At 55.8% G+C, this 27,029-nt stretch overlaps 4 protein-coding genes and 1 long non-coding RNA gene across 13 annotated transcripts; 2 read left to right on the plus strand and 3 right to left on the minus strand.

Annotated features, from left to right (window-relative positions):
• Nucleotides 1-4: 4 nt before the first annotated feature.
• IPO4 (importin 4) lies at nucleotides 5-8,526 on the minus strand. Its single transcript, XM_034648364.1, has 29 exons — nucleotides 8,356-8,526; nucleotides 8,189-8,275; nucleotides 7,983-8,062; nucleotides 7,849-7,890; nucleotides 7,321-7,450; nucleotides 7,041-7,220; nucleotides 6,741-6,806; nucleotides 6,530-6,631; nucleotides 6,360-6,443; nucleotides 5,734-5,898; nucleotides 5,591-5,644; nucleotides 5,324-5,433; nucleotides 4,949-5,057; nucleotides 4,669-4,798; nucleotides 4,376-4,489; nucleotides 4,172-4,285; nucleotides 3,807-3,927; nucleotides 3,573-3,684; nucleotides 3,347-3,465; nucleotides 3,159-3,236; nucleotides 3,025-3,082; nucleotides 2,624-2,926; nucleotides 2,446-2,493; nucleotides 1,946-2,071; nucleotides 1,629-1,837; nucleotides 1,385-1,517; nucleotides 1,203-1,307; nucleotides 492-561; nucleotides 5-373 (listed from the first exon to the last, which is right to left on the minus strand). Exons 1-29 carry the CDS (start codon nucleotides 8,422-8,424, stop codon nucleotides 243-245), a joined length of 3,249 nt encoding a protein of 1,082 aa, XP_034504255.1. The 5' UTR covers nucleotides 8,425-8,526; the 3' UTR covers nucleotides 5-242.
• On the plus strand, nucleotides 3,927-5,991 carry LOC117797228. Its single transcript, XR_004622154.1, has 2 exons — nucleotides 3,927-4,232; nucleotides 5,194-5,991. It is a non-coding gene; the product is annotated as an uncharacterized LOC117797228 (long non-coding RNA).
• A 254-nt stretch (nucleotides 8,527-8,780) lies between the features above and the next one.
• TM9SF1 (transmembrane 9 superfamily member 1) lies at nucleotides 8,781-14,841 on the minus strand. Of its 4 annotated transcripts, none has more exons than XM_019801621.2 (6): nucleotides 14,265-14,841; nucleotides 13,248-13,609; nucleotides 11,829-12,450; nucleotides 11,206-11,391; nucleotides 10,002-10,275; nucleotides 8,781-9,444 (listed from the first exon to the last, which is right to left on the minus strand). In XM_019801621.2, exons 2-6 carry the CDS (start codon nucleotides 13,590-13,592, stop codon nucleotides 9,051-9,053), a joined length of 1,821 nt encoding a protein of 606 aa, XP_019657180.1. In that variant the 5' UTR covers nucleotides 13,593-13,609; nucleotides 14,265-14,841; the 3' UTR covers nucleotides 8,781-9,050. The 4 variants fall into 4 exon arrangements, with proteins under 4 accessions (XP_019657180.1, XP_034504263.1, XP_002921119.1 ...); XM_034648372.1 differs by lacking the exon at nucleotides 14,265-14,841 and adding an exon at nucleotides 13,923-14,205; XM_002921073.4 differs by lacking the exon at nucleotides 14,265-14,841 and adding an exon at nucleotides 13,886-14,205.
• On the plus strand, nucleotides 14,504-22,080 carry TSSK4 (testis specific serine kinase 4). 6 transcript variants are annotated; one of them, XM_034648382.1, is made up of 6 exons: nucleotides 14,504-14,641; nucleotides 16,030-16,139; nucleotides 19,064-20,054; nucleotides 20,422-20,636; nucleotides 21,017-21,410; nucleotides 21,853-22,080. In XM_034648382.1, the coding sequence occupies exons 3-6, from the start codon at nucleotides 19,830-19,832 to the stop codon at nucleotides 22,033-22,035; spliced, it is 1,017 nt and encodes a 338-aa protein (XP_034504273.1). In that variant the 5' UTR covers nucleotides 14,504-14,641; nucleotides 16,030-16,139; nucleotides 19,064-19,829; the 3' UTR covers nucleotides 22,036-22,080. The 6 variants fall into 6 exon arrangements, with proteins under 6 accessions (XP_034504273.1, XP_019657184.1, XP_019657183.1 ...); XM_019801624.2 differs by lacking the exon at nucleotides 16,030-16,139 and adding an exon at nucleotides 14,851-14,910 and having other exon boundaries at nucleotides 14,505-14,641; XM_019801625.2 differs by lacking the exon at nucleotides 16,030-16,139.
• A 1,157-nt stretch (nucleotides 22,081-23,237) lies between these two features.
• On the minus strand, nucleotides 23,238-26,875 carry CHMP4A (charged multivesicular body protein 4A). Its single transcript, XM_002921070.4, has 6 exons — nucleotides 26,721-26,875; nucleotides 25,402-25,551; nucleotides 25,138-25,315; nucleotides 24,596-24,710; nucleotides 24,067-24,202; nucleotides 23,238-23,588 (listed from the first exon to the last, which is right to left on the minus strand). Exons 1-6 carry the CDS (start codon nucleotides 26,749-26,751, stop codon nucleotides 23,530-23,532), a joined length of 669 nt encoding a protein of 222 aa, XP_002921116.3. The 5' UTR covers nucleotides 26,752-26,875; the 3' UTR covers nucleotides 23,238-23,529.
• Between the last annotated feature and the right edge of the window lie 154 nt (nucleotides 26,876-27,029).

Here is a 27,029-nt window from a genome sequence, read left to right on the forward strand (position 1 = left end):
ACCGTTCAAGCAGAAACTGGACTGCCTTTATTAGGGGAGGACGTCAAGACTCCATTTGTCTTGTTCCACAGCGTAACAGATCAGCCCCAGGGAGACCCCCGTTAAGGCAGCAAATGGGGCTGAGACTGCAAGTGGGTATGAGGCCCAGAATCTTTGGTAAGGCGCGAGCTGAAACTGGGCTGAGAGGTGGTCTTGGGGCCTGGGCAGGCTCTGCCCTCTCTGGCCCGGCTGCAGCCCACAGTCTAGGTGAGGCCCAGGACGGCCTGGAGTTCCTGAGCTTGGTCACCGGGCAGCGAGCCCAGGGCCGAGTGGAAGCTGTCGGTGTGCTGTCTGGCCAGGAACGTCAGGAGCAGCAGCAGTGCGGCCCTGGTGTCTGGGTGGAGAGGGAGAGATCGGGGAGGACTGGCCCCCAAATCTCCGGCTGCCCCGGGCCCTGTGAGCCGCGCTGCTCCCCACCTCGCCCTGGCCTTGCCCACGCCCGCCGCCCTCACCTGGTGGGATCTTGCTCTCAGCCAGAACGAGGCTGCAGACGCGCAGGAGCTCAGGAGCCACGTCGACCACCTGCGGGGGAGAAAGGCTGACTCGGTGCCGGCGGCCCTGGGCCCTGGGCCCGAGGGGAGGCACAGTCTCCCGGCAGCGATACCTCCCGCGTCCTACTGTTTCACATCCACAACGGGGAAACCCAAGAAGGACCCATGAAACACGGTGGGAGTAATTTTTTTTGAAGGAGACAGATGGTGACCGAAAGAAGCCCAGACACTCGGGAGACGCGCCAACGCGACAGTCTCTAAAGGTGCCGGGTAGAGGTGGGCGACCCGGGAGCGCAGGAACACGAGTCCACCCCTAGCTGGTTGGTGCGGACGAACCGCATTCAGGAAGCAGAGCTGCTGTGACTGGAAGGGACGGGGGTAGCGCAGAGGTGCCCACGCTCCGTGGAACACAGTGTGAAAGAGCCCAGGGGAAGGACGTCAGTCCAGGGAAGCAGGGACTTCTGGCTCACACCAGCGGGTGCAGAAGGCCAGGGAGGATGGGGAAAAACGCTGCGTGGTGACAGGAGGCCCCTCCTCTGCAGTTACTGCCCGGCTGCCGACCCTTGCGTGACGAAGGCACGTCCAAGGGCAGTTTAGACTGTGACTCTGTGTCAGCTACAAGGGAGGCCAGCCCTGCCTCTGACCGGGGCATCAAGCTCCCCACCGAGTTACCTGGTCCGGGCTGCTCTGGTGCAGGAAGCTGAAGAGACGCCCCATGGTGACCCACTCCTCCAAGTCCTCCTTCAGCGGCAGGGCGTGCAGCAGGGCAGCCAGCACCTGGACGCACAGATGCCTCAGGCCCCTTGCTCTGCCCCCACCCCGCCCCAGCCCCAGCCCCTGCCCCCATCCTTCACCTGGGGTTCCGGTTTCCTTGAGGGACTGGCCATCAGCAGGCGGGCCAGAGCCCCACAGATGTTGTCGCGGACACGATCGTGGCGCTCCCGTGCCAGGAAGGGCAACAGAAGCCCCAGCAGCTTGGGGAAGTATCTGGTTCGACGGTCAAGGCACAGGCCCACAGACAGACCTCTCCCATCAAGCCCCAGGGCTGCTCTCCCCCCACCCCCGGCCCCCCAGCCCTCCCCCGCAAGCGGAGGATACTCCTGAGCAGGGCGGCCCCCGTGCTCCGCCAGCACGCCCAGCCCGAAGATGGCATTGCTCCGCACCTCGGGGTCGGCCTCCCGGGCGCTGCTCAACAGCACAGGGAGCAGCCGAGACACGAACTGGGCTGAGGCGCCGCCCAGGCCCTGAATGGACTCTGCCAGCGTCCCCACGGCAAAGGACTTCTCTGCCACCGTGCAGCCCTGTTTCTGGTGGGGGGAGGAGTGCAAGGCAGGCTGGGACTGGGAACACGTCAGGGGCTGGGCACAGGGCACACGGGCGGGACAGGGTTCGAAGCCAGGGCGCAGGGCACTCACCGTCTTGCACAGCAGCAATGGCAAGAAGCTGGCAAAGAAGGGGGCAAAGGTGTCTCCCCCTGCTGCGGCGGCCAGGGCAGGGATGGCCTCTCCGGCATGCTCTAGCAACATGGCATCGTATTCGGCCTGCGGGGCCAGGGCAGGGGCTAGAGCACCGGGCTGGCTCTGCGAACAGGGGCACCTCCCGGGTGCCCTGCCACCACCACAGGTGGTCCCCAGGACTGGCCTGTTCCAGGCTGGGCTCGTGTGAAGCCCGGCTTTTTCTCTGGGCGCGCCTAGTCTCCCCTCTCGCTCCCAGGCCCCCACGCCCCGACCCCCGCCTGCAGAAAGCCTTTCCTGACCCGCCGCCAGCCTTGTGGGAGCAGGGCCGCATCCGTCAGAGCCATTACCAACCTTTCAGCAGCCCTGGCTCCCTAGGCCAAGCCCAGGTACACTGTGCACCCGTGCCCTGCGGACACCCCGGACAGCCTGGTCCCGCAGTGGGCGTCCGTAGCTCTCACCTGTTCCTCCTCCTCCTCCTCCTCCTCGTCAGTGTCCTGACAGGCTGTCTGCGGGACGAGAGTTCAGCTCGGCCTGGGCTCTCCTGCCCCTTCTCTCGGGAAGGCGGGCCTGTAGCCTCCGACCGTCCCTGCTCGGGCCGGCCCCCTCCTCGCCCCGCAGCCTGCCTGCCCCGCTCACCTTCCGCTGCAGCACGGCCTTGAGCACGCCGCAGAGCTCGGCGAGACGCCCGGGGGGCTGCAGCGCGAGGGGCCCGCAGTCGCGCAGCACCCCCGTCAGCGCCTCGAGCACGGCCATCACCACCTGGCGCTCCCGCTCGCCGTTTTTTTTTTNCCCCCCGTTCCCTGGTTTCTGGAGGCCCCAGCCCCCGCTCTCACCTGCGGTGCTGGGTTCCGAGGGGCAGCTCTGACAGGCCCGGTGCAATGCACAGCAGAACTGCCCCAGGGCCTCGTGGGCTGCCTTCCGCACGTTCAGGTGAGGGCACTGCGGGCGGGGACGGGCGGGACGGGCCTGCCGTGGTCATGGCCGCTGCGGGGGCCCCTGGCCCTAGGACCCCACCCGCTCCCTCCCCGCCCTCTCACCTCCAGCAGCTTGAACACTTCTTCAAAGACGCTCTCCATGTACGGAAGGAAGGCCACACTGTGGACACACACACAGCCGTGGGGGAGGAGCTCGCAGGCGGGGTCCCCAGCGTCGGGAAGGGGCCAAGGCTCACCTGGTGTTCACAGAGATCTCCCCCAGAGCAGCACAGGCGTCTTCCTTCTCGTCAAAGAAGGCGTTCTCCACGCTGTACCTACAGTAAGGGCGGAGGCGGCAGTGATCTGGCCCCAGTGGGGGCAGGTCCGGCATGGGGCCCTCGCCCAGAGCCAGGGTTCCTCCGACTAGAATGGCACTCCTCCGCACCCTGAGATCTCGGAGTCATCCTCCTCTTCCTCATCCTTGTCCATGAGCTCCTCCTCTTCCTCCCCATCGCTCTCGTCGTCGTCAAACAGAAGGAAGGAGCTGCTTCCGTCGTACTGAGGCTGGGCAGGGGGGGTGCGGCAGCGACCCGGCTCAGCCACGTCCAGGAGACGGATGCCACCCCGGGGCTGCCCTTCCCCCACTGACCCAGCCCACCAGCTCTGCTCACCACAATGCCCTCAGTGGAACGCAGCGACAACAGCATGAGTGTGGTGATTTGTGGCAGGTGGGGCGCCAGGCCCTCACGCATGAGCCCCGATAAGGCTGCGAACAGGCTGTACCTGGTGGAGGCAGGTGGAAGCCGTCCAGTCCCGCCCGCCGGAGCCAGGCAGAACGGGGAAGCCCGGGGAAGCCCACCGTCCAGAACCAGAGGACCGGGTTCCGAGCTCAGGGGCTCACTCACGTGCAGCGCCGCAAGTCAGGGTCGTCTACCTGGTCACACAGGCCCAGCCCCAGCTGGCAGCACTCCTCAGCCAGGGGCCTCATGGGCTCCCCCACTGCTCGAGCCAGCACCCCCAGCGTCTCTGTGGGGGCAAGGGCTTAGTTAGTACTAGGATGCGACGATAAGCCAGAAGGGCGCAAGGCCAAAGCCTGGGGGACCAAAGACGGCAGCTAGGGGGCAATTCAGGAATCCCACCGCTTTCTAGGCACAGTGGGAAGAGCGCCTCCTTTGATCAGAAGATACCTGTGCTGCCCTGGGGGATGGATCTCCATGAACACCTCAGCCCCTGCCCGGCACTGGGAACCCCGCCTGTGCCCCTTACTCACCCAGGCTCTGGATCTGCACAGGCTGGAGGTCCTCGTGGCCCGTCAGCAGGAATTCCCGCAGGTGCTCCATAATGGTGGGGAAATAGGGCAGCAGGGAGGCCTGGGCAGCTGTGGCTGTGGGGTGGAAGGACCGAATCAGAGCTGGAGGGGGACCACCCGCCACAGGCTCCCTGGGGAAACCCAGTCCGTGCTCCTCCTCCTCACCAATGGCCCCCAGGGCGCTCACGGCCAGCTCCTTGGCCCGGGGGCTGCTGGGATTCCTCAGAGGCTGCAGCATACACTCCATCAGCTCCGGAAGGTAGGGCTGCACCTTAGGCCCTGTGGGAAAGGGCAAGCCTCTAACACCCAGTCCAGGTCTCCTTCATTCTGGGGGCCCCCCGGCGCTCCTCTCCCCACTGCAGACAGCGGTTCGGGGGGTGGGGGGTTGCACGTCCCACCCGCTTCGTCCAAAGCTACAGCTCTGCCCCTCCCTCCCATGCCCCAGTGCCATCACCTACCTAAGTTCTCCACAAAATTCTCCAGGGCATAGCAGGCCTTGGCAAGGTGGTTTGTGTGCCCGAGAGGCACTGACTTCAGGTAGGCGAGGAGCAGCGGCATCACCTCCCCTGAATGGCTGCTGATGTGGGGCTGGGGGAGGGGAAAGGGGGCCCCGGGTCAGCCGGCCAGGGGTGTGCCCTCCAAGCAGCCCCCTAAGTGCCAGCGGCAGGGATGGCTGAAGAGATGAAGCTGAGGGGAAGCTGGTCCCGGGGACGGCTGCCCACGTTCAGTCTCACTGACCTGGAGGTTCTCCGAGAACTGGCCCAAGGCGAACAGTGCGGCATTGCGTACAACTTGTGAGGGGTCCTCCAGGCCCTTGCACACGATCTGCAGCAGCGGGGGCAGCAGCCTGGGTGGGCGGAAGCAGACAGTGCAGTCTGAGGGGCAGGGCCAGAAAGGGAGACCAGGGAAATGTCACCAGATGGGATGCACCACCCCTTGGTCTCTAGAGCTGAGGTGGCCGTTTCAATTATCTTTCAAACCAGGGCACTTGAGACTGAGGGGAAACACGCATGATAATTAAGCTCCAACAGCAAGCAGAGACCAGGACTGTCACGGGCCGTGTGCTGGTCCTCCCCACGGTCCACCCTCACTCCAGGACAAAGGAACAGACACCTCTGTCTGATGTGGTCACCAGCTCCATCGGACAGCACAGCCAGCACCAGGAGCCCAGCCTTGCGCTGGTACGGTCTCTCACTCCGCAAGGCCTCTTCCAGCATAGGCATCTAGGGGAACGGATGGTACGCCCCTGAAACCCTGGTCCAAGTCTGCCCATTCCCACAGCAACTGGCCCTCCACACCTGCTAGGGCCCAAATATCCTCAGTGGTGGGAAACTAGGCATACCAGGAGACAGGGGCACCAGAAGGACAGAGAACACTTACCAGCAAGGGACAGAGCTTCTCGGGGGGCAAATGTAGTGCCAGCATGTCTACGACCTGAAAAAATGACAGGAAGACTTTGCTGGAACCCATCTCTGCCCCATAGCGACCTAATGCCCTGCCCCTACCCCTGTCGTACATCCCACCTGTACAGCAAAGTGCTTGGGGGTCTCTCCCACCAGCCCAATCTCCAGCTCTTCCTCTTCCGAATCCTGGTCCTCAGGATCCAGCTGGCCCAGGGCAGGCTCGGCAGCCATAATGGGGAAAAGGGTATGTAGTAAGGGTGGCAAGAGACGATTCTTCAGTAAGGCCTTGAGAGGGAAGGTGGAACCGTGTCCCTGAGAATCTGCTCCTGAGATGGACTCATATTAAAAATTCCAGCCTTGGGAGCCTCTGTTGGTTAAGCGTCTGACTCTTGATTTCGGCTCAGGTCATGATATCAGGGTCATGGGATTGAGCCTCGCGTCGGGCTCCATACTCAGCGGGGAATCTGCTTGAGATTCTCTCTCCCTCTCCCTCTGTCCCTCCCCCTGCTCGTGTGCACATGGCTCTCTCTCTAAAACAAACAAGTCTTAAAAAAAAAAAAAAAAATTCCAGCCTCCTAGGCCACAAAGGGTCCAGCAGGAGATTCCCAAGTTCCCAGCCGGGAGCTGGGGTGAGGCCATATCAAGTCTTGAATACTTAAAGATACCCCTGAGATGAACAAAATGTCTCAGGACTGAGACGAAGGATGGAAATGGGGGTGCAGTAATGTGCATCAGAGAGTACTCACCTTGCTCTTGACTTTAACCAAGAAACTGAGGCAGCAAAGAATCCGTGCACGTATTGCGTCACCTAGAGCCACATTGCTAGCCACCTGCCCAGAGATTAACTTGAATCAGAGACAGGCAAGGAAACTCCCAGCAAAACAAGCAGCAGAGGCCGTGCCCATCCCCCGCTCACCTCCAGGCAGAACGTGAGGACCTCAGAGAGGTGGGAGGTGATGATGGGTACCTCTGACTCCAGCAATGCATCCAGGGCCTCCAAAGCCTCACAGGCCTTTGCCTGCCAGACAGACAGACAAGTCACAGGGTTACCATGCTCTTCAGGGGACCAGGCCGTGCGCTCCTGTACTCTCCTCACAACAGAGCTCTGGCCTGAATGTTGTCCTCACCTCATCTACAGGGATCAGAGTCTTCACGGCCACAATGAGCTTGGGCACCAACATCCGTGCAAGAGGCTGGAGGGCAAAAAGCGTAACGCGTGCTCACTTATCTCAGGCCCCAGAAGCTGGCAGCTTCCTCAAAGCCTGGACACAGGAGGGGCCCCGGTCCAGCCACCCACAGTATCCCCCTCAACTGGTAGGGATGACAAACGGCAGAGACAGAGTCTGAAGGAGCTCGGCATCCACAAGGGTGAGGATGTGGAAGGCCTGCGGACAGGGAGCCAGGGAAGGCGAGGACCCACATCTCACCACGCCGTCGGTGCCCAGGTAAGGGGCCATGGTGGTCAGAGTGCGCAGGGAGTAGAAGAGGAGCCCAGGAGACCCCACCTCACCGAGGGTCTCATTCAGAAGCCGAAGAAGCTCCCGGTGGTGGGGCTGGAAGGCCTCAGGGCGGGAGCTCACCACCACACTTAGCAGCAAAAGCCCCATCTGTCCAGGTGCAGGGGATGAGAGAGAAAAGCTTGTATGGTCTACCCAGCCTCTCAGTCCCTCCTTCCCTGCCTCCCACCCGCCCAGCATGTGCTAGTACCTCTCTCTCTGGGACGTGGGGGCTGTGGGTACTGTGCTGAAGGAGCTGCATGAGCTGAGGCCAGGCCTCCAGGCCTTCCTTTCGAAAAATGGTGGCTGAAAGCTGGGCCAGGCTAAGGCTCACGGAGTGCCTGCAAACAGGAGAGATTGCCCCCCACCCCCAATCACCCTCCAACACCCTCCCAGCACACGCTGGCCAGGACAGAGGGTCTGCCAGGTTGGGACACATAAGACGGGGGCTCACAGGGAGACTAGCAGCAAGGTGGGTGTGTAATCTGGTGAGCCTGGCCTCACGCAGACTGAATTTCGGTTCCATTTTCCTGATTCGGGTTTGGCAGACCATCACAGCCCATTCTCATGAAATTTAGTCTTCAACACAGTCTCAGAACCCTTGCTCCACCCCTGGTTGAGAGCTGACATCTTTCCCCCTCCCCGGCCCTGTCCGGAGCTGAAAGACAAGGCAGAAACCCACAGAGGGTCTCAGCCTCGAGTCAGTCAGGATCCCACCAGGAGGCAGGTAGGCACTTACTCGGTCTCTCTCTGAAGGGCGGTCAGGACCAGGGACTTGAGGCTGGAACACAGGTGGCAGGTGTGGGCACTTGGCAGGTGTGGGCATTTGGCCCGCCCAGGAGCCGCCTCCGCCCCGCCCCTGGCCCCGCCCACCTCTCCCGATGCTCCTCCGCCAGCAGTCGCCAGCGGGTGCTCAGGCGTCTGCGGGTCAGCACGGCCGCGAACTGGCGGATCTGGGACGAGGAAGCACGCATGTGAGGGTCCGGGCAGGAAGGTGCTGGGCGGGCCGCAGAGGGCAAGCTGGGGCTCGACCGGTGGCGTACTATGGGACGCTCCGCGGGAAGGGGCAGGCGCCTCACCTGAGGGTTGGCCGCCGAGGCGAGCAAGTCGCAGAGGGCGGGCAGGGCGGCCGGGTCCCGAAGAGCGGTCCGGAGCTGCTCCGTGGCCTGCGAGGAGTCCCGGGGTCAGAGTCGGGCCTTTCCCACCACCTCCCGTTCGCCCCGGCCGGGTCCCCTCTGTCCCGTACCCGGCGAATGCGTTCGGTGTCCGGCAGCAGCAGCTCCCGCAGGATCTGCTCCAGCCCGGTGGGCTCCATGGCAGCAGCCGAGCCGCCGCTACTGGGTCGGGCGGGGGGAGGGACAGCACGTGGAGGCCCAGAAACCCGCTTCCGGCGGAAAGGGCGTTGCTGCGCGCCCCGCCCGTCGCCAGGGTGATTGAACCCGCTTCCCACAGGGAGCTCCGGCTTCGCCGCTTCCGTCGGCCTGAGCGCCCGCCGAGCCGCGGAAACAGGCCCCGGCAAGGCAGGTTCCCCCGGCCGAGAGTTCCCAAGCTCCGCGGAGAGCTCGCGCTGCGTGCGTTCCGCCGCCGCCCGGTCTAAGGGACAGTGCCCTTAACGGCAGGGCTCGAGTTGCTACATCCAGACCAAACCCTCCAACCACAGGATCCTTTTTCTTAATAAATTTTATTTTGATAATTGTAAAAAGAAAAATCAGGACCAAAACTAAAGGCAACTTAAAAAGTTCAAATATATACTCCTTATATAATAGAGATTTGCAATTTCCAGGCCCTCCGGGGGAAGGGAGGCCCAAAGGGCAAAGGGGAAGGCAACAATGCCATCACACAATTCAGTCACTCAACCGGAAGAGACGTGGGTAAGGGGGATCAGTGGGCCTCCGGACGTGAAGAATGGGAAAGAAGAGCAGTGGTTCTGCCACTCAAAACTCAGTCCATCTTGAGGTTAACATAGATATAACGGATGAACTTTAGGGAAGAAAAAAAGGAGATGGTGCCTAGCATGAGGAAGAAGACATAACCAGTGAGTAAGGAGTAGCCGAAAAACTCTACTGTCTGTACCGCCCCTGACATGTTGGAGCGCCGGGCATAGTAGAAGACGGAGTAGAGGAAGATGAAGAGCCCAGTGGAGCCAACACTCAGCACAGATCGCCACCACCAGCGGTAATCCTCCCCAGACAACTGGAAGTAGGTGAGCGCAATGGAGATGCACGCCCCCACGCTCAGCAGGATGGCGAAGACAAAGAAGAGGATGCCATACAAAGTGTACTGTTCCCGACCCCAGACTGTGGCAAAGATGTAGTACAGCTCCACAGAGATGGCACTGTGAAGAGAAGAGACGACACACAGCATTAAAGGGCTGTGCGCCGCCGGCACAGCGGCCAGCTCCACGCCCAGCCACCACCCCTGCATGGCACGGGTCACTGTGGAAAGTGGGTCCACTCCACTCCCTGCCCTGGAGTTCCTGGCTCCATGGGGACTCTTCTCCCCATGACTAGCGGCGCTCATTTCAAGAACATCTGCTCTCGCCGGTGGAGAGCAAGGATCTTGTCTGCTTTATCTTCTGCTGTCTTATCTGCCTGGCACTAGAGGTACTCAGCAAACTGAATAAGCTTCAAGCCCCACGTGGTCCCTGTGGGCACTAAAGTCAGAAAGCAGAAAGATGGTGACAGGAACAGTGTCTCTGGCGAGCCTTCTACGTGAGACACTGTCACCTGTGAACTGCTTCAAGCGGAGTCCTGCTTGGAGAAAGGAGGACCCATTTCATGATCTCTTACTGGTAAAGCTGAACCAGGGATTATCACTCTTGTTGGGTTAGGGTGGTGGGAAAGGAAAAGTCAGGAACCTGAGATTGACGGCGGTGGCATAAATGGAGGATACCTGAAAGGCAGGAAGCCTCCAACAGTCATGTGGATGAGCGTAGACTTGTACCAGGGCTGGGGTGGGATTTCCCGGGCGATGTTCTTGGTGCGACAAGGAGCGTCAAAGGGGCTAGCATTGTTCTTCCCGAAGATGCCTCCAATGACAGTGAGGGGAAAGCCCACCAGCAGCCAAACCGTCAGAAGCAGCAGGATGGTGGTGGCTGGCAGAGCCTGTGTCGAACCATTAGCCCAATGCACCGAGTTCACCACACTCCACGTCAGGAAGAAAGGCACTGCAGGGATGGGCCCCCAGAAGGAGGGTCAGCAGGCGGAACTATATCCCTGGGGCCATACACTCAGACTAGACCTAACCGAGAGGGCTGAAGCATCCCACTCCCAGGCAGACCTCGCCCTTCTAGGTCCCCGTGGTTTCCCGGTCCTTATCTTACCGACAACCCCTCCCCCATCATTATGATTAAAGAGCAAGACAGTTGTTACGTAATGATCTAAGAGTCACACAGTCCACCTGCCTCCAAGGTCCTGTCCTGCCGTGGCATCCGTGATTCCTAGCATGAGACTCACTTTGGATTAAGGCCCTGTTTTCAGAAAGCTCTGGTTCAAACATAAATGTGATGAAATATAAATCAGACAGGATTGGGAACACGAAAAGCTTAGAATGCACCCACTACTGCCTTTGAAAGGACAAACTGGCTTGTAAGGCTAGAGTCAGGTAGCCACCTCCAAATTAAAAAAATATATGTTTTTTAAAGGGGGAATATCCAAAAATAAGTTCCAGAAAGAGTGTTATTTCGCTCTTCACATAATGGTTGAGAATATGGGCTCTTGAGTCAGACTGCCTGGGTCTGAAACCTGCTCCACTCCCTCTTAGGAGTGTAATGTCAGGCAAATTACTTAACCAGCCTGAAGTTCAATTTCCTCACCTGTAAAATGGGGATAATATTACCTACCACATAGGGTTACTGTGAGGATTAAATGAGATGAAGGTGGGTCTGTGTCAAGTGCTCACATGCTGCCTAGAATATTTTAAGGACGTAACTTTTGACTATGCAAAAGAAATGCGTTCTTCTGAATGGTTTTGCTTCTTTTGCCTATTTTTATTCCCTTAAAGCCTGACTCTAACTCTATCCCAGGTTCCACAATGTATTCAAACTTCCTCAAATCGGCCCACCAGGCCAGCCCACCAGGGAAAGGGCAGTCCTCACCAGAGAAGAGGCTGGTGGTGAGAATGATGTTCCACACCCAACGCTCGCCTCCAATCTGCCGGTAGAAGTGGCTGGACACGTAGCCAGAGATGCAGCAGGTCAGGGCGTACAACAAGATGGCTGCCGAGTTAATGGCCCCATGACGGTGCACATTGAACATGCCCAGCAGCGCCATGACAATAATGCCTGCAGGGTGGTAGCGGAAAGCCTGTGTCAGGTCTCAACCTATCCCTTTTCTGGCAATTTCAGAGGAATCAGCCCCCTTTCACCCAGACCCAAGGTCGCCAGGAAAACAGTATCCCCTAATTCTCTTGTCCAGCAAACCCACAACTGAATAGCCACATCCTTTCTTTCTTTTTTTTTTTTTTTCAAGTAGGCTCCATGCCATGTTGGGCTTGAACTCATGACCCTGAGATCAAGACCTGAGCTGAGATCAAGAGTCGGATGGTTAACTGACTGAGCCACCCATGTGCCCCTATAGACATCCCTTCTAAGGCCACCCCACCCCTTAGGTCTCCCCCTCACCTTGGACAGAAGAGAAGATCTGCAGATCTTTCCAGAACAAACCACCTGCTTAGTTCTACCCCTTGAGAGAAATCCCTGATTAATTTTTATCACCTCACCAGTGCCAAGGGCCAGGAACTGGGCACCCACACCAAGCACAGCACAAAGCAGACCACGGTATGGAGGGAAGCGGAAGACATCTGTATGGATAATTTTCCAGCCATTGTCACCTTGGTCAAAGTCATCACCAGAACCTGCAGACGTAGTCTCCTCATCCAAGTTGTATCGAGCCAGGTCATTTCGAAGCACACGCATGAGAATGACAGCCACAAAACCCACCAGTAAAAACACAAGCACCATGGAATTGATGATGGACAACCAATGGATCTCGAGTGTTCTGGGAAAGAAACCACCATCGTCACCACGGCGTCTGTCACTCCGACGCTCCACTGAAGTCTCAGACCAGCGCACACTGTAGGTGTGGGTGAGGCCTAAGAACTCATCAGGTCGTAACCCGTCTAAGCTGTGGGGCTTGACGTCCCGCACTGAGACATTGGCAAATATAATTCGATCTCCATGGAATTCTAGGTGGAAGTCCAAATGGGTCCAGAGCCCTATCTTGTGGCTGTGAGGCAGGAAGCCACTCTCCTCCATGTAGCCCACAAAGCCACGGACTGGCAAGTCGTCCACTACAAATTCAAAGTAGTACAGCTCCTCGACGGCCTGGCGCAGCTGCTCCACCTGCAAAGGGCAAGTCAGGAGTCAGACAAGGCCTCTCCGGGCACAGGGCTGGAGCAAGGTTTCACAACCTGGACGCTATGCTCATTTCGGGCTGGATAATTCTTTCTTGTGGGGAGCTGTCCTGTGCATTGTAATAGGCACCATCCCTGGCTTCTTCCCACTAGATGTCAGTAGCACCCCCCCCCCAGTGACAATCAAAATGACCTCCAGACATTGCCAAATGTCCCCTGACAGACAAAACTGAACTGCCCCCTGTTGAGAAGCACTGGGTTAGATCCTAGTATGCTGGGATTCTTCAAAAAGAACAATATGACTTGACAAGGGTTAGGGTGTAGAAAAAGGAGAAAGGCACGGTGTAAGAAGGTCTGGGGTAGACTGAGGAAAAGTGCCCTAAGATAGGATCTCCTAAAGAAAAAAAAGTGTCACAGGGAAAGATAAGAGTGTAAAAGGGCTAGTTAAGAAAGCCAAGAGGTAGGTTTGGAAGGAAACAACTATGCAGGAGTGACAGTCGGGACCTTATTACCAAGAGAGCAGCTTGGAGTCAGGAGCCCTGGGCTCTAGGATCACCTCTGCAACTCAAAATCCATGTAGTCTTGGAAAAGTCACTTTTGAGCAAGTATGTTTCTTCCTCAACTGAATGCAAGTAATACCACCTGTCCTCCTGCCTACCAGTAGGGTTGTAGTTAGAATCAAGTCAGATCATTTCCATAGAGGTGCTATAAAACCATAAATTAGGAGGCACTGTTATTGGTCCCTGGGAGGGAGGGCTAAGTGTTCGCCAATATGGAGAGGCTGACCTGTGCAGAATTGAGCTGCATGTGGCACAGAATTCTCTTCTCCACATTCTCCCGAAAGCGGATCTCGTACAAAGACTCAGCCATTCGGTCCCCATCCAGCACTTCACCCAGGCTAAGGCTTTTGTGACGGATCTTCTCAGGGCAGCAGACCGGAAGCTGATAGTAGTGGTAAGTCTCCTGAGGGTTGTGGTAGGGTCCCACTTTGTTGACATATAGAATGACGGGGTCACCGGCCTTGTAGTGTGTCACACCTTCCACCCCTGGCTCATGGCCTGTGCCCAGCAGCAGTATCAGGAATGGCAACCACTGGCAGCTCCAACTCCGCGGGTGCCCTAGGACTGTCATCCTTAAGGCAACGGAACCTGTTTGGGGGAATCCTGCAGTTACGAAGACCAGGAATCAACTGGCTGACGCGCCAAGCCCGGTCCTTGGAAAGCAAGCCCCGTAGCTCCAATTACTCCCCTTGGCCTCCCGAACCCTCCCTCGGGAGGCCGCCCCCGACCCGCACACAATACTGTCTCTGTCCGCCTCTGCTTCCTCGTCCTCTGGATCTGGGGTCCCCGTCCCGCAGCCCGCCTGCCCGGGACCTCCCCACGCGCCCCAGCCCGTTTCCATGGCAACGCCGCGCGGCCTCGCACCTCGAGCACCTTCCCGCGGCACCCGCGGGGTCCTCACCGCTCGGGTAGGGCTGGCCGAGGTGGCGCCCGCGGCCTCTGCGGCCCCGTAGCTGCCCTTGGGCTCCTGCCCAGGTCTCCCCCAGAGCGGCGCGCTGGCGGCGGCCCGGAGAGGACCTGACGACCGACCTCCACGGGGTTGGCCGCCGCGCTGCCTGATCGCAGCGGCTGCGGCCGCACCACGCGGGACGCCGCACTCGGTTTAGTGGAGTGCTCTCGACGAGCCTTCTCCAGTCGGGAGGCCGGCGCAGCTCCGGAGAGCCCGCAAGGCTCGGCTAGCCCGCCCCCCGGCGCGGCGCCCTCCCGGCGATCGGCAGCGCGGCCCAGGACACGTCAGTCTTACCACTTCCGCCTCCCCCGCGGGGACCTCAGCCCAGCGGAAAGCTCCTTTCCTGGCCGAGTGGGGACCACGCCCCCGGCGCTGCTCCGCCGACGGTTGCTCGGGCAGGGGCTAGGCCTGAGGCCGCGGACGCCCCTTCGGGGTAAGAGTCGCCTCCGGACAGCACGCCCGTACCCGGGAAGACTTGGGGCACCGGCGGAAGCCGGGGAGCCGTGCCCGCCGCACGCATCCAGTGACTGTCCAGGAGACGGAGCCCGGGTGGCGGCTGGGCCCACACCTAGTGGACGCCGCGGAGCATCTGCCGGCTGAACCAATGGGGCTCGCCACCGACTGCAGAGGGCGAGCTGAGAGGCGGTCCGTGGCCCCCGACCCGGGCGGGGGTGAGTGAGGCTTTGGGTGTCTCTGTGCTAGGACAGCGCGGGCACTGGCCGTGCAAGGGTCCTAGAGTCTGGATCTCACGTCACTGCTTCTCTCAACTCGTCACGAATGGTCCCCCGCCGAAAAATAAATACATGAATAAAAATCTCTTCCCGAGGCTGCACTGGAGGCCCCCCTGGCCATGTAATGACCGTCCCTTGTTTGAACATAGGCAAGCCGTAGCCAGGTCTGGTGCGGAGGCACGCAGACAGGGTGTCAGCCCTATTATCCGGTGAGTTGGGCAGCGTGACAGGGTTATTGTTATTTGCAGGTAAAGAATCTTGGCATACGTTCGACTCTTTCAATGTTTTTGTTCGTATTTGTCTGTATGTGTTCGGGCTTTTCTTAATTTTGTATGGCGGATTATTCTGGAAAAGTTTNCTGCACTGGAGGCCCCCCTGGCCATGTAATGACCGTCCCTTGTTTGAACATAGGCAAGCCGTAGCCAGGTCTGGTGCGGAGGCACGCAGACAGGGTGTCAGCCCTATTATCCGGTGAGTTGGGCAGCGTGACAGGGTTATTGTTATTTGCAGGTAAAGAATCTTGGCATACGTTCGACTCTTTAGATGTTTTTGTTCGTATTTGTCTGTATGTGTTCGGGCTTTTCTTAATTTTGTATGGCGGATTATTCTGGAAAAGTTTACCTTTGTCTGTCTCCGCTACTTTAAGGGGTTCTGCCATTAGGGCAGTTTTGAAGATCAGACCCACGGCAGTGACTTCCGTTTGGCCACCTGGGGGCAGCATGTAAGGACGCAGACTGATGTTCCCTTTCCCCAGGGAAAGAAGTACAAGGGAAAATCACAAGGGCTCCTGGCCTGGAAAGCCCTCCATTGACCCTCTTCTGCCCTCTCTGACCCAGCCCTCCTCCCTGCAAGAGGATGTGAGGTTCTAGGAAGTAGGGGATTGAGTTTTTTAGATAATCAGTGAATTTTGTAATGAGAAAAGTAACTTAGAGAAACCAGAAACCTGGGATTCTTTCTCTCTTACTCCCCGTCTCAACCCCCAGCCTCCTCAGATCAATGCCATCAAGCCCCCCTGCTTCTATTTCCTCAGTATCTTCCAAGTACTTGCCTTCCATTGCTCCCTTGGTTCAGGTCCCATCCTTTCTCACCTAAATCACCATGATAGCCACCTTGCTAGTCTCCCGGTCACCCCCCCTCTTGGATCCATTTTCCATCTGCTGCTGTAAAGATTCGTACATATACACACTATATATAGTTTCCTGCAACAGTGGTTCTCAAATCTTAATGTGCATCAGATTCAGCCAGAAGCTTATTAAAAACAGAGCTCTGGATCCATGAAATCAGGATCTTGGAGGAGGGGGTGACTAGGCATCATTATTTTTTAACAGGCTCTGACTTTGACCATTTCGACCAAAGTTGGACCATGAGTACAGAGGATAAACTCTAAAAAGCTTGGTATATGAGGCCTGTCGGACCTGGATCTTTATTACTTCTCCAGGTACATTACCCTTTGGAACCCTATCCCGTATTCAAATGAGAATCTTGAATGTCATGTTCTCTGAAGCCTGCAAGCCTCATGTAATTTCTTCAGCCTAGACTGCGCAGTCTACCATTCCCTACTTACCTGCCTGGAGACTCCTCTTGAGCGGTGCAAGTGCCTCCTCTGTAAAGCCTGCCTTTACATCTTCCAGTCTTTGTTTGTAGCGTTTTATCTCACTGTACTGTTATTTTACTTCTTATGGGTCTGTCTTCCTTGCTAATTACTAACTACTCATAGGAAGACTGTAATTTATCCATCTTGATATCCTCAGGACTTAGCAGTGCTTTTGTATAAAGAAGGCAGCTTAATACACATTTTTTGAATGAACTGGTTTACCTGCTGGACATGGTGAGGACAGAGCTGCCACCATGCCACCTATCCAAGGGCCAGCTACCTATCCAGAGGAGCAGAAGATGGGTGGGGCTGGGCGGGCCTCCTTGCCATGGTGTGCCCTGGACAACTCATCTTGGTAGTTGGAGAATGGAGATCTGGCTTCCAGCAAACTTTGGAACTCCCCTGCCAACAGGATCAGCAGGATGTCAATAAACAGGAATTTACCAGTAGCCCACAGCATAGTCTGTTGTTGGAGTTGGTTTTTTTGGGACATAGAAAATAAATCTGATTATTCTCTTGTTCTTTCCCCTGCGTGCCAGTCCCCCCCCCCCCCGCACACACCCACAGTCTTAAATCCAGGTAACCCCTCTAGCAAGAGACCACAATCTCTTGTCCTCTGTTATTCCCTCCAAACGTGTTCTCCCGTTTCACTGAGACCTGCAGCCCCTCCTTTTCTCCCTTTGGCCTTTTCCTAGCTTGTCTGTCTAACCCACGCAGCTTAGATTCTGCATTCCGTCATCTCAGCCACAATCTTGCCTGTGTTCTTGATGCCTCTCTTCCATTCTTTCGTTCCAGCTGCCAAGGGAAACCTTAATCTTGGGTTCATCTGTCAATGTTCAAGCACCTACAGGGTGCCTGGGTGGCTCAGTCGGTTAAGCATCTGCCTTCGGTTCAGGTCGTGATCCCAGGGTCTTGGGATCGAGCCCCACATGGAGCTCCCTGCTCAGCAGGGAGCCTGCTTCTCCCTCTCCCTCTGCTGCTCCCCCTGCTTGTGCTCTTTCTGTCAAATAAATAAATCTTTAAAAAAATATTCAAGCACCTATACCCAAGATGCTAAAAAAATCTTAACACTGTGTTAAAATCATGTTGTCTATAAATTGTGCTTTTAACCTCAGTTGGACCCCCAGTGCTGCCCAGTGATCCTGCTCATTTTCCAGATCAGCTCTCTTCCATTCCCCACAACCCATTCTTCTCAAATCTCTGACTTCATCTCCCTCTTCTTGTCAGTTGACTTCCCTTACAGTCCTAGTGGGAGATGCAAGCAGAAAGAACACAATTACAGACACTATGTTAGATGCTGTGACAAAGTACTGGGGCTCTGGGAGCACTCAGGAAGGAGGAACATTCCGTTTGGGCTTGAGCAGTCAGTAAAAGGTGTCCTTAAAACAGCTCATGAGCTAAGTCCTCAAGGAAGAGTAGGGGTTTGCCAGGACAGAGGGAACAATGAAAGAAAAGTAATTCTGTTTGGCTGGAGCATTGCATGTATGTTAAAAGATAAAACTGGGGGCACCTGTGTGGCTCAGTCAGCTAAGTGTCTGCCTTCAGCTCAGGTCATGATCCCGGGGTCCTGGGATCGAGCCCCGCATTGGGCTCCCTGCTCTTCAGGGGGCCTGCTTCTCCCTCTCCCTCTGCCTACTGCTCTGCTTACTTGGGCTCTTTCTCTGTCAAATAAATAAAAATAAAATCTTAAAAAAAGATGAAATTGGAGAGGTAAGCAGGGTCAGATGTTGAAAGCCTCGAAGCCATATAAAAGAATTTGGACTTGATCCTGAGGAGAATGGGGAGGCATTAAATTGTTTTAAGTGGGAATAAAATCAGTGTTATGCCTTGGAGTTCAGGGTAAAGACTGGAGGGGAACAGAAAGCTTGCTAGAGTGATGAGTTGATGGAGGCCTGACGTAAGGCCATGGCAGCCGCTTCAAGAGCCTGGAATGTATTATTAAAGGTAATTAGGAGGTAAAAGAGGTGACAGATTGGATGTGGGGCTGAGGCAGAGGGAAGGGTCTAGGATGACACTGGGGGTGTAAACTGAAGACAAGTACAGAACTTAACAGAGGGCCACTGGGTGGCTCAGTTGGTTAAGCGATTGCCTTCGGCTCAGGTCATGATCCTGGGGTCCTGGGATCAAGTCCCACCTGCTTCTCCCTCTCCCTCTGCCTGCCACTCCCCCTGCTTGTGCTCTCTCTCTCTCTATCAAATAAATAAATAAAATCTTAAAAAAAAACACACAACAACAGAAAGAGGAAGTCTAGGGCGAGAACACGAAGAGTTCAACTTTGGACATGGTGAGTGTAAGATGCCCAAGAAAGACATGTCCATGTGATGTTCAGTGAGCAACTGGATGCTGGACCTGGAACTCCAGAGGACCTCTGGGAGAGAGATGAGATTAGGAGCAGTCAGCAGTGGTGTAATAACTAAAGTGTTGGGAATGGGTGAGATCTTAATGGGGAGACATAAAGCTCTGAGGAAATAAGGCCTGTGGTAGAACCATGAAGATATGATTAAGGGACAGATAGAGAAGATAAGGCTCCAGTGAAGTCTGAGGAATGGCTAGGGGGATGGTAGAAAAACTACAGAACTTAGGGTCCTGGGAAGCAAGACAAGCATGCATTTCGTGGAATCTATTCCACCCCTTCAATCTGAGATCCTTGTAATTTTGTAACTGTCTTTATTTGTATAAAGGTGTGGAAGTGATGCTTTGCAATTTTGGAGTCTCAGCTTAATTGATCATGCAATTTCTGATTTTTTTTTTTTCTTCTTGAAATTCAGTGCTACTATGTGCAGGAATTCGGCTAGTCCGCTGGATAGTGAGACCATGTGACACAGAAACAAACCATCCCAGCTAAGACGAGACCCACCAGAAGAACCACCCGAGCCCAGCTCAACTTGGGGAAAAAAAAAAAAAGGTGGTTGCTTTAAGCCAAACATCAAAAAGCATGAGAAGGTTAAGATTCCTTAGAATAGGCTTCTACGACACTCACTGCAGTTCTCTAATATTCTCACACATGTGTTTCTCATTCTGGATAATAAACTCTAGGAGCACAGGGTCTCTACTGGTGTTATTGGCTATTTTATCCCAGTACTCAGCCCATGGCCTGGCATCCAGTGGGTGCTTAATAAACATGAATGGTTGAAGGGACTAGATCTATTGGGGGGGGGGAACCTCACCAGACTGTAGAAGTTACGTCCAGGAATATGTTCCACAATGCACTTCATTCTCAAGCCTTGTGGCCAATGGTAGAAAGAAGGTGAATTGTGATGTATGTGGAACATGGGACCTTGGGGAGTTCCGTAACCAAGAGGAGAAGTAACAACAGCTAGCGGAGACAAAAAGAACTGCTGCTCCCTTCTTCCCCCTCCACGTTCCTAGTGGAGAATTGAGCCCAGCATCCCAGAGTTGCGTGACTGTATAGGCAAGCATTTGGAGACTAACTTTACTTTGGTACCCTAGCCCTCAGTGGCTCAAGGTTGGCTTTCTGAGCAGATAACAGGCTTTTAAGTAGCAAGGTTCCCCGCTCTGAGCAAGCCCAACACCATGGGGAAGGGAGACACCTCGGAGGCAGCACCACCCACCTCGGCCTACCGCTCCGTCATGGAGGACTATGGTTATGAGGTGGGCAAGGTCATTGGCAATGGCTCCTATGGGACGGTGTACGAGGCTTACTACACAAAGCAGAAGGTCATGGTGGCTGTCAAGATCATCTCAAAGAAGAAGGCCTCTGAGGACTATCTTAACAAGTTCCTGCCCCGTGAGATACAGGTTGGAAAGGGGGCCGGAAGAGGGAACTGATCCCAAGCTGCTTAAGACTTCTCGGAAGGGGTATGGTTAGGAGGGGTGGAGCCAGAACACCCCCTGACCCCCAATCAGGGCTGAATGTCTTACTAAGCAGCCGGGAAATGATGTAAATGCAACCTCTTTGCACCCACCCACCCACCCACCCACTTACGTCCAGCCCTTCACAAAGTAAAAGTGCAAAGCACAGGGTTTGCCCACAGACCGCCCAGCCCTCTGGAGTTTCGTCCTCTCGCAGAGGTCTCAGTACGTTAGCCGTGGGACAGCAGGAGGGCTGGGAGCGCAGCCAGGGCTCTCCCGTCCCAGGTGTGACGGGTCCCTCTTCCGGGGCCAGGTCATGAAGGTCCTGCGGCACAAGTACCTCATCAACTTCTACCAGGCCGTCGAAACCACGTCCCGAGTGTACATCGTTCTGGAGCTGGCTCAGGGAGGTGACGTCCTTGAGTGGATCCAGCGCTACGGGGCTTGCTCTGAGCCCCTTGCTGGCAAGTGGTTCTCCCAGATGACCCTGGGCATCGCCTACCTGCACAGCAAGGGCATTGTGCACCGGTGAGGGCGCTGCCGCCCAGGCTGGGGCCTTTGGGCTCTCCAGGGGGTGTATGCATGTTTCCCATTTTCTGCCCTCTTTTCCTCCCCTGACCTGCCTCAGTTATCTAGGCCCATTCATCCCCTCTATTTTAATTCTCTGCTCAGGAACGTTTCTGTAGCGCCCACGGTGAGCACAGCACTCTGAACTACAGTGACGAGCCCCCCGGGGGTCCTCGGGGACCATCTGCTCTCACCTTTGGGCTCTGCCCCCAACTCCATGGCTCCCTCCTCTCTATCTCGCGTCCTCATAATGGCACCTCTCTCCCACTTTACCTTTTCCATCTCTAGCCTCTGACCCCTGGCCCTTCAGCTCCCGGTCTAATACTAAGCCCTCTCCCCAGCCTGACCCCCAGCCTTTCTGCTGCTGGTAGGGACTTAAAGTTGGAGAACCTGTTGCTGGACAAGCGGGAGAACGTGAAGATATCGGACTTTGGCTTCGCCAAGATGGTGCCTTCTAACCACACAGTGCACAGTAGCCCTTCTTACCGCCAGATGAACTGCTTTACCCACCTCAGCCAGACCTACTGTGGCAGCTTTGCTTATGCGTGCCCGGAGATCTTGCAGGGCTTGCCCTACAACCCCTTCCTGTCCGACACCTGGAGCATGGGCGTCATCCTCTACACTCTAGTGGTCGCCCGGCTGCCCTTCGATGACACCAATCTCAAGAAGCTGCTGAAAGAGACTCAAAAGGAGGTCACTTTTCCATCTAACTACTCCATCTCCCAGGAGTGCAAGGTGCCGGCTCCCCCAGGAGGGCCGAGGCCTCAGGGATGACCCACAGGGAGGGAAGACCCATCCTAGGCCCCCCCACCCTAGGGAGGCTCTTCCCCACCAGAGCATCTCACGCTTTAGCCCCTGCCCTAGAGTAGTCGGCGGGGAGGGAGCTTAAAAGGCAACACCCCTGGGCTCCACACCTTACATGTGAATCATAAGCAGGTTTCAGCCTCTTTTAGACCAGAAGGGGATTACGCAAGAGTTTTCCCCCAAGGTACCCTTCCTTTCCCTCTCTTCCAGGGAGCTAAATGCCTGGCTCTTCCGGATAAAATCAGGGCCACACCCCCTTCCACCAGAGTGGTGTGATGGGCTATCCTGCTTCTCTCTTAGGTCCAACGGCTCACTGCCTGTGTGGCACAATGGGGGGCGAGCTCAGCCAAGACCTCTCTTTCCCCTGCCTTAGAACCTGGTTCTCCAGACGCTACGCCAAGCCACCAAGCGTGCCACCATCTTGGACATCGTCAAGGATCCTTGGGTGCTCAAGTTCCAGCCTGAGCAACCCACCCATGAGCTCAGGCTGCTTGAGGCCATGTGCCAACCCCCCAGCGCCACTAATCGGCACCAATCCTTGGAAATCAATACCTAAAAGTGGTTGAAGGAAGGGGTTGAGAGAGGAGCAAAGCAGGAGGGTCTGGGGCTAAAAATCTTTTATACCAAAAATAAATCTATTTCTGATTTAGTTTCATCAGCTGGGATCAAAGACATTCTTTCCTCAGGGGAACTTTAGCAGGGAACACTACTGAGGGTAACAGGTGGATTTCTAACCAGAGTCTGTAACCCATCATCTTGACATCTGTTAAGTCAACAGGATAATTCCCAATGTAGCTCATACATGGTTCATGGGGGAGAGGGTGCTGGGATAAACACCCACTTTGGGGAAGCTTCATTAATCTGGCTGAGCAAATGCTCATTAGTTTCCATCTCTGCGCATTCTAAATGTTCGAGCAGTGGGGTAGAGGCCCCGGTTGCTGTTTGGTTATGGCTCTGCCTCTGTTCACAGTCTAGAGGGATGGCATTATTTGTTCTCTTTGAAATGGGTATCAGGATGTGTGAAATATCTTGGTTCCTTTTCCCTTTTCCAGATGCCACCTTAACCACTATTGGAACAATCCCAGTGACTCACGGCCCCTCCTCTATTGCTCTTAGAAACAGAAACGACAAGGGCACCCGGGCGGCGAAGTTGGTTGAGCGTCTCACTCTTGGTTTCGGCTTGGGCCGTGATCTCAGGGTTGTGGGACTGAGCCCCGCCTCAGGCTCTGTGCTCAGCAAGGAGTCAGCTTGGGATTCTCCTTCTCCCTCTGCCCCTCCTGCTTGTGCGCACATGCTGTCTCAAAATAAATAAATGTTTATAAAAGAAAGCAAGCAAGCAAGCAAGCAAAATGACAGTTCAAACCAAGCCTATTCACCGTGGGTTCTGAATAAAGGAAAGCTACTTGCTCCTTTATCCCTGTATTCTCCCTCCCTGTCCTTGAAAATGGGCTTTGCAAAAGAGAATGAGTAGTAAATCAGAGGGCTGTCTTGGCAGAGGCCTGACTGGGGGAAAGCAATGCGATAAGACTCAGAGACAGCTCCACACGGTTCTGAGATAAGTCACACTTGTGCTCAACCTCAGCACGAGGCGACTCTGAGACAAACCAACTTGAAAGACGAACCAGTAGCTACCTAGAACACAGGAGGTCAAGGTATTGTCACCTCCCGTTTGCTCTCTGTTCCAATACTTCGTTACTCCCTTCGTTACTCCCACTGTGATTCACTGCTTGAAACAAAGCTCCAAAGACCAGGGACGAGTTTCAGGTGCAGACGCGGGTATAAGCACTATGGTTCCACCCGCCCGATTTTATTGGGAACAAGGGCACTGTAACTGCTATCAAAGAGAAGGGAGCCCAGGGGCTCCTCTCACACCAAGGTCCTTTTTCAGAGTTGAGCGAGGGAGGGGAGGGCGACAACCCCTTTTCAGGCAGGGTCACACGATCACCCTCAGCAGGACCTCCCCAAAAGGCTGTGTTCCTTTAGCTTAGCACTTGGCACTTAAGGAAAAGACACCAATGAAGGCAGCACCGGGAAGACAAGCCGAGACTTATCAGGATACCCACTCAGCCAATTGCTTTAAGGCCTCTTCATCGTCATCTGCTTCGGGAGCTTTGGGGACAAGGACATCCAGAGAAAGAAAGAAAAGCGTTAGGGCCGTAGCAACTGCCAACAATCCCTTGCTAGAACACTGAGAGTCTGCTGAATTTTCTCTCCCCAGCAAAGAACCTAAAGGTGCGGTCCTTCTGCTTGCCGGACTGCTGCTAATTCCCAGAGCACCGCTGTACAAATTAGGAAAATGTGCTTCTCTCTCTCCCAGCGCTTGCAGCCCTACACCAGTGTACCCAGCTCTCTCTCCCAGCGCTTGCAGCCCTACAACAGGGTACCCAGCTTGCTGAGTGAGGCCCAAGCTGGACTTTAGTCTTCATTCCTGTTCAGCCAGGTGCCCTCACGCAGTCAACAACCTGTGCAACTGGAGCAGCAGCCCTCTCTGCCTGGTTCCTTTGAAGCAGGATGTAAGAGGAATAACCTTTCCCTGTATCTACCCCACCTCCTCAAGTCCTGAGGACAAGAGAACAGCCCTGAGTACCTGGTCCTGCAGGCAGATGTGGAGACGGTACACTGGGCAGTTCAATGGGGGGTTCTTCCTCCTTGTCACCCACAGTTAACAAGTCCTGGGCCAATTCCTCCTGCCCCAGCCCCTCTAGCTCCTCCAGCAGCTCATCCTGGATATGGAACAACAAAACCGCGAGGATGAAGAAGCGAGGGGCGCCTGGCCGGCACAGCTGGTTAAGCATGCGACTCTTGGTTTCAGCTCAGATTGTGATCTCAGGGTTGTGAGTTCGAGCCCCGTGTCGGGCTCCGAGCCCAGCACAGAGTCCGCTTAGGACTCTTTTCTCCCTTTGCCCCTCCCCTCCCGTGATCTCATGCTCTAATTAATTAATTAATCAATTAATCTTAAAAAAAAAAAAGATGAAGAAAGGGAACTTTTACTTCCAAAAACATACCACTTTTGGAGTCCCTTTCCTCCCCCAAACTTGCCCCACGATTCTCTTGGGCATTCCTTCTGGCTGGTCTCCTGCTTTCTTCCATATCCCTGACCCCTCACTCCCAATCACCTCATCCACAACATCTCCAAAGCCCACAGGCCGAGAAATGGCATCTGAGATCTGCTGGGCCACCTCCTGCTGTTCTGTAATGTCAGCCATCAGTTCATCCACCTTGTCAATGTCCCTGAGAACAAGACACACAGCCAAGAAATCAGGCAACGACCCTTCTGGTTCTCCCGTCTTGCATGAATGAAGCCCCTCCTGTCTCTGGCCTCAGGCTGATAAATCCATGGCAATCAGGTAGAAGAGATCCCTGGGAAATTGTACAGAGGCAAGGCTGGCCTGAGAACTGGCGAGAAGCCAGCCCGGGGAGGACAGGCTGCACTCCCCTCTCTGAAGGGTCTTTAAAAATTAGAAAAATCCTCTTTCCTCCCTATAACGCTTTAGCCAGCAGAGAGATCTTACAGGAAGCAAGGAGGCTGACAGGGGTCTAGCTGTCACAGGCATCTGTACTAGACATTCACATTCTGAGAGGTTTTAGGATTCAAAGTACAATACCAAGCTACTTTCCCCAGTGCCTGGGCCCCCTGTTCCCCTCCCCCCGTACCCACATGTCCTGGTAGGCCTTCTTCATGCCTTGGGCGGCAAGCTCCATGGTACGAAGCACTTCTGCATTGGTGGTGGCATTCTCAATGGCCTCACGCTGAAACTCCAGGGTGGACAATGTCCCATCGGTTTGTGCCAACTGTTGTTCCAATCTTTTCTTCCTCCGCAAAGCCTGTAGGGCGGCTGACGCAGCACACACCCTGAACGTCAGAGCCAGAAGCCCTTGCTTCCCACCTGGGCCCGCCCTATTGGCACCTCTCCCCCGTTACCTCTCTTATTCTTGATCCCATGCTTCTTGGCAGTTTGCAGCTCCTGTTGAATCTTCTGCTCCAAAAACTCCTGTTTCTTGATCAGTATCTTCTCTGTCTCCTTCAGCTTCTGTATTGCCTCTTCAGGGGTTGGCCCCTTCTCCTTCTTCCCTGGAGTCCAATGAAGCAGGCCCATATTGTGTGAAGGGAAAACGCCAGCCACCAGTCACTGAGTGCGTAGTGTGTGCTAGGCACTTGACTGCGTTATTGTTAATCCCAAAGTGACTCTCTACAATGAATGTACTATCTTCCCTTTACAAATATGAAAACAGGCACAAAGACATTAAACTGTTTTGGTTTAAAATCACAACTAGTAAGAATTGAGGAGGAGTTGAAATGTGGCAGTATGATTTCCAAATCCAGTATTGTTTCGCTGTTCCAAGCTGCCTTTCAAGTCATTTCCAAGCCTTTTTTTTTTTCCCCTTTAAATAATACTTTGTTTTTCAGAGCAGTTTTAGGTTCACACGGGAAGGTACAGAGTTCCCATACACCCCCTGCCCTCACACATGCACAGCCGCCCCATTATCACATCCCCACCAGAGTGTGGTCACTTTTTATAATCACTGTTCCACTTGCTGTCCTAGGAGATGCCCAAGGTCCTGATTCCACAGGATCAAACTGAATGAAGTACAGGGGCTAGAGGAAAAAAAAATCTGATCTCAATTTTCCCCTTCATCTTCTGCACTTCTAACAGTTATTTGAAAAAAGAAAAAAAAATGTCCCTTGCCTGCTTAGAATCCTTCCACACTCTACTGCCTACAGGATAAAATCCAAAACTGCAAGGCCCTTCTTGACCTGGCCTTTGTTTGCCCCTCCGTGCCCCACGCTGCTTCTGCGCAGGCCGGGAGGGTAGTAACACCTCCGTCCCCGAGTCGCTACACGACACTGGATACGCCAGTTTTTGCTGGTCCTCCCCCACCGGACAGGAGCTTTAAGTAGGCAATCTTTCCTCACCCCCTCGGATCCCCTCCTGGCCAGCTTAAAGGAAGCGCCAGCGTTTCGGAAAAGACTAGAGGGTGGCAGGCGGAAACTCGCCCCCCTTCCCCCCGCCTGAACAGCGGGGACCCTGCGCTCACGCCCCCGCCGGCCCCCAGCCCTTCCCTCCGCAGCGGGGGACGCAGGGCAGCCGGAGCCGGGCGCCCCGACAAGGCAGGGCCCCCTGGCACGTGAGGAGGCCTCGCTGCGCCGCGGACGCGGCCTTCGGGACGGCCCGGGGCCACGGCCTCCCCGCACCCCCCCAGCAGCCCGCACCTCCCGCCGACGCGCCTCGCCGGGCTCACCCCTCCCGAAGAGTCTGCCGAGACCACTCATCGCCGCCCCGGCCGCTCCCGCCTCCGCCCCACGGCGTCCGCGACTTCCGCCTGGCTCGGGGAGGGTGCGGCCTCGGCGCTCCGAGAGCGGCCTGCGCCAATCCTTCTTCGGGGCGCCGCGGCGACATCATCAGCTGGAGCCGACGAGGCCACTTCTGCCACGTGACCCGAGCCACCAGCCCCCCACCCATCGCTCCACTTAAAGCGGCCGCTTCATTCTTGGCTATAAAAAGGCCGCCGCACCCCCCACCCCAAAACACAGTTTGTTTTCCTGGAAGG

This window comes from Ailuropoda melanoleuca, chromosome 20 (assembly GCF_002007445.2).
Source record: "Ailuropoda melanoleuca isolate Jingjing chromosome 20, ASM200744v2, whole genome shotgun sequence".
Lineage (NCBI taxonomy): Eukaryota > Metazoa > Chordata > Mammalia > Carnivora > Ursidae > Ailuropoda > Ailuropoda melanoleuca.

What these genes read in the sequence shown, in the direction of transcription:
- CHMP4A (XM_002921070.4), bottom strand. Translation starts at nt 26,751, where the DNA reads ATGAGTGGTCTCGGCAGACTCTTCGGGAGGG. An exon ending in CGGCAGACTCTTCGGGAGGG is followed by an intron (nt 25,552 to 26,720) that starts GTGAGCCCGGCG and finishes ATTGGACTCCAG; the next exon opens with GGAAGAAGGAGAAGGGGCCA. An exon ending in TGGGATCAAGAATAAGAGAG is followed by an intron (nt 25,316 to 25,401) that starts GTAACGGGGGAG and finishes GTGCTGCGTCAG; the next exon opens with CCGCCCTACAGGCTTTGCGG.
- TSSK4 (XM_034648382.1), top strand. Translation starts at nt 19,830, where the DNA reads ATGGGGAAGGGAGACACCTCGGAGGCAGCACCACCCACCTCGGCCTAC. An exon ending in TCCTGCCCCGTGAGATACAG is followed by an intron (nt 20,055 to 20,421) that starts GTTGGAAAGGGG and finishes TTCCGGGGCCAG; the next exon opens with GTCATGAAGGTCCTGCGGCA. An exon ending in CCATCTCCCAGGAGTGCAAG is followed by an intron (nt 21,411 to 21,852) that starts GTGCCGGCTCCC and finishes CCCCTGCCTTAG; the next exon opens with AACCTGGTTCTCCAGACGCT.
- TM9SF1 (XM_019801621.2), bottom strand. Translation starts at nt 13,592, where the DNA reads ATGACAGTCCTAGGGCACCCGCGGAGTTGGAGCTGCCAGTGGTTGCCA. An exon ending in TGCAGCTCAATTCTGCACAG is followed by an intron (nt 12,451 to 13,247) that starts GTCAGCCTCTCC and finishes TGCCCTTTGCAG; the next exon opens with GTGGAGCAGCTGCGCCAGGC. An exon ending in CACCACCAGCCTCTTCTCTG is followed by an intron (nt 10,276 to 11,205) that starts GTGAGGACTGCC and finishes CCATCCCTGCAG; the next exon opens with TGCCTTTCTTCCTGACGTGG.